This window comes from Puntigrus tetrazona, chromosome 18, assembly GCF_018831695.1.
Source record: "Puntigrus tetrazona isolate hp1 chromosome 18, ASM1883169v1, whole genome shotgun sequence".
Taxonomy (NCBI): Eukaryota; Metazoa; Chordata; class Actinopteri; order Cypriniformes; family Cyprinidae; genus Puntigrus; species Puntigrus tetrazona.
The window spans coordinates 16,339,462-16,346,961 of NC_056716.1; the positions used below are offsets into that span (position 1 = coordinate 16,339,462).

Consider the following 7,500-nt stretch of genomic DNA (forward strand, 5'->3'; position numbering starts at 1 on the left):
TGTCACGCGACTGTCAGAACCGAATCAGAACGAGTTGACAGAAAACGCGTGTGAATTCGGCGCACGTCAATCGATTGAATCCTCTTTGAAAAGTGAGTTAGTTCGTCTTCTGCGCTCGACCTCTCCGCTTTATTCGCTGAGTTGAGCGTCAGAAGTGGGTTTTGTGGTTTTTTGTTGAAACGGCAGGTGATTTTTTTTAGATTGTGTTTGCGCGTGCGTTCAGCGGCCCCCGCGCGCGCTCCCGGAGAAACCTTTCCGTGATCTGAGCGAAACATTAAAGATCACAGAGGATCAAACTTTATCAAACGAACATATAACTGAAAAGATATAATGAAAAAGAGGGGAGTGGGCTGTTAATGCGCGCGTGTGTGTGTGTGTGTGTGTGTGTGTGTGTGTGAAACCAGCCTGAAGTGCTGCTGGTTTCTTAAGAAGCTGTAGGACCAGTTTGTGCAGTCAGCTGAGTTTCTCACACAAGATCTAAACTGCAGTCTGATTATTACATCACGAAGTTAGTGGCACTGCAGAATGCTTTCAACCACAGTATCACAGTGTGTATATATACTGTATATACTGTATAACACAGATTAGTAAAGGCTGGCTCATTGATGATTGGGTGATTGATCGATTTGCGGTTCAGTTTTCAGCTGGAGGCTCTCTCAGTGACGGGGTTATAGATTAACCTTGTTCTCCACACAGACCTGTGACCGCGAGGAACAGCCTCTATCTGCTGTTTGGTGATAAAGCGCTGGATTAAAGCCTGAAGTGCTGCTGATGAGCCGGGCTCAGCTGAACGAGGTGCTGGACTGGACGGGCTATTTAAACCACAGCGCCGAGGGCTCCAGTTACATGAATGGAACAAGTTCACTGACGCTGATCTGACACATTGTCAAGCTGCTGCCTGTGTGTGTGTGTGTGTGTGAGAGAGAGAGTGTGCTCAGGACACCGTAGACCCCACATGCTCCCTAACGGCTGGTAAATGACGTTCTCCGGTGGGGATTGAAGCCTCGTCACAGATGGTGTCGGTCTCAACCATCTGCTGCTGCCCGAAGCCAGTGACTTACAGCAGCAGCAAGCATCATGAGCCCTCAGTAGTGCTGATCGGTCCAGATCTGTCGCCATGAGCCCTTAGTAATTCTGATCAGTCCAGATCTTCCTGGAAGACAGTGAGAGTTATTGTTGAAGGCTCTGAGCTAGTTATCCAAAAATGTGGTCAGACAGGTCGTCTTACGCCACAAACGCTCTGAATGCTTGGTAAAAGAGCACATATAGGTGGACCAAACCACAGCTATGGCTGGGAGAAACAAATAATGCCTTATATCTAGGTATTAAATGAATGAAACATTCATAAACAGCATTATTCTGTCATCAGTGGGCTCAAGTGTTATTGGAGTAAATGACAGAATAATCGCTTTAATCATCACTGTATTGATTGACTTTGTCCAGTCTGATCTGTTGTGGGAAAATAACACAGATATTGATCAGGACTGTGTTTGTGCAGCCGCTGCTGAAGTCATGGCAGAATGAATTATTTCCTGTATATTGTTAGTAAGCCGCTTTGAAAGTCTGTAAAAAGTATGGAATAAATGTGACTAAAATGGCTTTACAGTTTTGATTAGGCCTGACCTCCTGACTGCCATATTAAGTCATTTTAATAGTTTTTTAACTGTATAAGAGTAACCCATCCTCACAATACCCGTTCAACAGGTGACACACACGCGCACACACGCACGCACACACACACACACGCAGCTGGTTTGAAATGTTGATGGATCAGCAGCTGGAGCTGATATAAATCGAGTTCCTGTCTGTTCTGAGGATTCGTGGATCAGTCCAGTCCAGAGTTTCTGTGTGATTGTGGTTCTGGTCAGTGATTGACCTGCAGGAATGTGTGTCTGGTCACAGCCCCGCCCACGCCACGGTCTGCTCCAATCAGAGTGCGCTGAGGTCAGAGTTCAGGTGTGGCGCTCTGGGTGTGTGTGTGTGTGTGTGTGTGTGTGTGTGCAGGTAGAGCTGCATTCCTGCTGTGGCTCGGCTGAGAACAGGGAATGTTCTGGATGTGATGATGATAATAACGATGCTGATGCTGATGTGTGAATCACGCGCGTCTCGTCATTGTCGGGTTATTTTGAGATCTGCTGAAGCACTTCCACTCCCTCCACAGGATGGTCCTGTATATTTCTGTATTCTTTACTCTTTACACTTACCTTCAGTCCTCTTGAAGCACCATTGTGAGCTCCTTAATTGGTTAAATTTGCTTGTCATATTTTATTTACCTTCTAATTAGTTTGACTTGCAGTATTTACAGAGCTTACTTACAAATTGGACAAAAGGACATCATCTCATGGCTCAGCTGATTGGTTGTTTTTGTAGGTCACTGCTGTACATCACATCCTTGGTTAGTGTTTGATGTAGCTTCAGAAACTCTCCATCTTCTCCAGCTCCACCTGTATAGATCTGCTGCAGGTCATCATGTATATTTCACAGAATAATTTGTGATTGCTTTTACATTACGTTTGACCTTAAAATATATTCCATTCTTAATTTTTTTTTAGAATCATCATGTCGTGTATAAAAAATGACACGAGAACAAACGAGAACGACGGGGTGTGAGAGTCGAGAGACTTAAATCTATAAAAGGGGTAGAAATTAGTACATTTTAAAGAGGTAAAAAGAATGAGGGCAATGAGGGCAAGTCAAATTCTGAATAATTTACTGCCATTGAATGAAAAATGTTATCATGTAATTTCTGAAAAAAGTGACCGTTCACTGATTATTAGCATTTTAATGCAATATAATCTAATTGCAATTACTGGATTTATGGAATCTGATTATTAGTCAGTATACATTGCGTTGTGAAGTGGTGTCTGTAATTCCTTGGGACTTTATGGTAAATTATTGTGTGACTGAGCAGAAGCGGCTTCATGAGTTTAGCTTTGACTTCAAGTTGCATTCGTATCAGGTTCATCGTGAAGCACCTTTTTTTGGCACTCTGTGAAAAGACCTTCATGTTCATTATCAATGTTTAAAAATAAATTAAGATATTAGAGTGAATGATATTAAATATTAGAGTGAATGATCTTCAGTCGGTTGAGGATCTACCTTTTATTTAGGCTTGTTTTGCCCATTATTACCCTGTAATAACTGATTATGATCGGTGCTGTCATCTAATGACTCTAAACTGTATAATTGGTTGTTGTCTCACTCAGGCATCGTTAGCATGAGGTGATGTCGGGTAAATGACATTCACAGAATCCATCACTGAAATTCAATAATAAAATGCCTTTAACTGAAAATTGAGAGTTTAATCTTGACACTCTCTCCTGTTAAGTACTGTAACACAATCTGTATTGTTAAAAGTGCTGTATAAATAAAGATGACGTGTGTGTGTGTGTGTGTGTGTGTGTGTGTCGCAGGGAGCAGCCGATCTTCACCACCAGAGCTCATGTCTTCCAGATTGATCCCACCACTAAGAAGAACTGGGTTCCCGCCAGTAAACAGGCCGTTACCGTCTCGTACTTCTATGACAGCACACGCAACAGCTACCGCATCATCAGTGTGGACGGGTCAAAGGTCAGAGAGACTGTGTGTGTGTGTGTGCTGTGTCTGCTGATGCTGCTCGTAGTCTGAGTGCTCACACACATACTGTAACACACACACACACACACACACACAGTCACACACTCTAAGGGTCTTCCTCTGCAGAGGGTTTATGGTTCATGTTGCCATGGAGATTTGGATCAGTCCCTCAGTATGGAGGCGGCAGTGATGATGTCACAGTGCAGACCTGCTGAGACTCTCTCTCTCTCTCTCTCTCTCTCTCTCTCTCTCTCTCTCTCTCTCTCTCTCTCTCTCTCTCTCTCTCTCTCTCTGTCTCTCTCTCTCTCTCTCTCTGACACACACACACCTGCTGCTGTCATTCTCAGAGAGCCGACAGATGAAGACTCACACTCACATTAGTATGTTAGTAGCAGACAGACACACACACACACACACACACACACACACACACACACACACACCTGCTGCTCTCACTCTGACAGCACACACACACACACACATGTTGAGGTTAAATGGCTGGCTGAACTCACACGTGTTACTCAGATCAGATTTGAGAGTCACACTGAATCTGTAAAACTGAAACACTAAAGAAATTAGGTCACATACACAAAATACACAGCTGTATGTGTGTGTGTGTGTGTGTGTGTGTGTGTGTGTGTGTGTGTGAATGTGCTTGTTTGTTACAGTGAGTATGTGTGTTTTTGCTGCTATTTAATTAGGCCTTTAATTGTTTCCAACAACAACTGTAATTATAAAATAAAAAATAAAATAAAAATGAAATATTAAGAACTCACACCAGTTTAGCATGAATGGGTGTGAATGAGTGTGTGTGTGTATGTATGTGTGTGTTACAATGTGACATGATTGTTTTTCAGGTGATCATTAACAGCACAATCACCCCCAATATGAACTTCACTAAAACATCGCAGAAGTTTGGCCAGTGGGCTGACAGTCGTGCAAACACAGTGTTTGGACTCGGCTTCGCCTCTGAACAGCAGCTGTCAAAGGTCTGACAATACATCACGCATGCATGCACACACACACAGGCCACCTCACACACAGGCCGACACGCATATTCACACACACACACACACAGGTCGTCACACACACATGTTCACTCATGTTTGTTTTTGTGAAAAGTGGGGACTCTTCATATGTATAATGGTTTTTATTCTGTACAGACTGTATGTGTTATTGTTCTACACCTTACAGGAAACTACTCACATTTTTTGAATTGCATAGAAAACTAGTATGTTTTAAGCCTTTTATAGTACCTATGTCTTATTATACACGATTGTGTCCTCATAAACCACAAATGCCAGTTCACACACACTGGCTGACACACACACTCTCTCACACATACTCACACTCACACACACACACACACTCTCTCTCTCTCTCTGTCTCTCTCTCTCTCTCTCTCTCTCTCTCTCTCTCTCTCTCTCTCTCTCTCTCTCTCTCTCTCTCTCTCTCTCTCTCTCTCTCTCTCTCTCTCTCTCTCTCTCTCTCTCTCTCTCTCTCTCTCTCTCTCTCTCTCTCTCTCTCTCTCTCTCTCTCTCTCTCTCTCTCTCTCTCTCTCTCTCTCTCTCTCTCTCTCTCTCTCTGTCTCTCTCTCTCTCTCTCTCTCTCTCTCTCTCTCTCTCTCTCTCTCTCTCTCTCTCTCTCTCTCTGTCTCTCTCTCTCTGTCTCTCTGTCTCCCACTCTCTCTGTCTCTCTCTCTCTCTCTCTCTCTCTCTCTCTCTCTCTCTCTCTCTCTCTCTCTCTCTGTCTCTCTCTCTCTGTCTCTCTCTCTGTCTCTCTCTCTGTCTCTCTCTCTCTCTCTCTCTCTCTCTCTCTATGTCTCTCTCTCTCTCTTTCTCTGTCTCTATGTAGAAGCAACATTTTCTAACCCTTTTGACAGGCAGAGGTGATTTTTCTATCCTAATATGGGTTTTTTTCAGTTTGCTGAGAAGTTTCAGGAAGTCAAAGAAGCTGCGAAACTGGCCAGAGAAAAATCTCAGGAGAAGATGGAGACGTCCAGCGATCAGTCGCAGGTACATGTGAGAACATGATCATCATCTGTGAAACACACAATCTTACAGAAACAAACACCTCATACGACAGTCATGTTACATGGTTTGACTGATATGAATGTTACATAGAATGTGGGACTACTCACTGAATCTCAGGAAGGGTCCTGGTACAACATGTGTGTGCTGCATATAGGTAGAAACAGCTCTGTATATGTAAAACAATTTTTTGTCATGAAACTCTAGATGGGACGGTCCAGTAGGTAAAAGTCAGCTTTTTGTATCAGCAGGCAGTGAGATCACTGCTGTACATCATATACTTGGTTAGTGTTTTTCGTAGCCGTGGCTTCAGAAACTGTCCATCTTCCCCAGCTCCACCTGTATAGATCTGCTGCAGGTGATCATGTATACCAGGGCTCCTCAGATCTTACCCTGGAGGTCCAATGCACTGCAGAGTTTAGCTCCAACCCTGATAAAACCCACCCACCTGTGATTTTCTAATGCTCCTGAAGACACTGATTAGCATGCCCAGGCGTGTTTGATTAGGGTTAAAGCTAAACTCTGCAGGAAAAATGGATCTCGAGGTCCAGATTTGAGGATCACTGATGTATACTATGGGGGATCATGTATACTGTGGGTATGTTATTTGTGCAGCAGCAGTATTTCTTTCATGCTCACATCAGAATGTTGTGGATGTACTGGCAGCAGATCTATTCCTCCAAAACCAAACACATTAACCAGTCCCTCTGAGAGCTGACACGATACAACTCATATTTGTTTTTGTTTACCATAGATAAAGTCATCTTCATGTTTTCATCAGGAGTCAGTAAAGCATGTGTGATTGAGGTCTGTTAATGTGAAATTTTGTCGTTTTGTCAGGAATCTGGCCGTGAAACTCCATCAGGCAATCAAGCATCCAGCATCAATGGAACAGACGATGAGAAAATCTCACACGTGCCGGACACCACAGCGCTGAAGAGTGAGAACGACCGGCTGAAGTCTGTAGCGGAGCAGAGGTGAGATGTTTACTGACACCTCTGATATTCCTTTATTCATATTTCTGATATTTATAACCAGCGTGATCTGAAAGACTGATTGGTGAGATGTTCAGACGTCGTGAGTCTTCAGTGTGTTTTACTGCAGGAGTAGAGATGTTTGGCTGTTTGTCCTTGTGAAGCTGAACTGTGTGTGTGTGACAGTAAGAAGCTGGAGACGGAGCTGCAGGCTCTGAAGGACAGCAACGCTCGACTGATGGACACACTGCAGGAGGCCAACAGCAGCGCAGAGAGCTGGAAGAGCAAAGTGACGCAGAGCCAGGACGAGAACAACCAGCTGAGGAACAAGGTGAGCAGAGATCAGCCTCGGTTAGATTGAGCTTAACCACTGGGTCTCAGAATCTGTAGTTTAGAAGATGTTTTGCATTCACTGTTATATTGAGCTCAGGTGTGTGATGCAAGAGTGGTGACACTAACTGTGTGTGTGTGTGTGTGTGTGTGTGTGTAGATCTCGGAGCTGGAGGTTCAGTGCAAGGAGGTAAATCTGGAGAAAGAAAGAAACACTCAGCTGAGTCTCAGAATTCAAGAACTGGAAGCAGATCTGCAGGAAAAAGAACAGGTGAGTCTCACTCTTTCTCACACACACACACACACACACACACACACACACACACACACACACACACTCTCTCTCTCACATTCACTCCCATTCTCACACACACACACACTTGCCATGTTCTCCCGTTACGGCTGTGCTCACACACACGTTTGATGGTATTTTTTAGGAGCTGGAGGATCTGCGCAAACAGGCAGAAACCATCCCACAGCTTATGGCCAAATGTGAAAGTGTCTCGGTCAAACTACAGGTGAACAACAAACACACCTTCTTCAGAGAGACGTCTGTCGCGGGTCACACACGACTCTTTCCTCTCTTCTGC

At 44.1% G+C, this 7,500-nt stretch overlaps 1 protein-coding gene across 3 annotated transcripts in view; it reads left to right on the forward strand.

Moving 5' to 3' along the window:
* homer2 (homer scaffold protein 2) overlaps nucleotides 1–7,500 on the forward strand; it is a 10,861-nt gene that overhangs the window by 1,417 nt on the left and 1,944 nt on the right. For 2 of the 3 annotated variants that reach the window (XM_043264487.1, XM_043264486.1), the window contains exons 2-8: nucleotides 3,414–3,570; nucleotides 4,434–4,565; nucleotides 5,499–5,591; nucleotides 6,447–6,583; nucleotides 6,767–6,911; nucleotides 7,071–7,181; nucleotides 7,348–7,428. In XM_043264487.1, the coding sequence (XP_043120422.1) occupies nucleotides 3,414–3,570; nucleotides 4,434–4,565; nucleotides 5,499–5,591; nucleotides 6,447–6,583; nucleotides 6,767–6,911; nucleotides 7,071–7,181; nucleotides 7,348–7,428 (856 nt within the window). Of the gene's footprint in view, nucleotides 1–696; nucleotides 796–3,413; nucleotides 3,571–4,433; nucleotides 4,566–5,498; nucleotides 5,592–6,446; nucleotides 6,584–6,766; nucleotides 6,912–7,070; nucleotides 7,182–7,347; nucleotides 7,429–7,500 lie in introns of all 3 variants that reach the window. The other variant, XM_043264488.1, reaches the window with a different exon arrangement.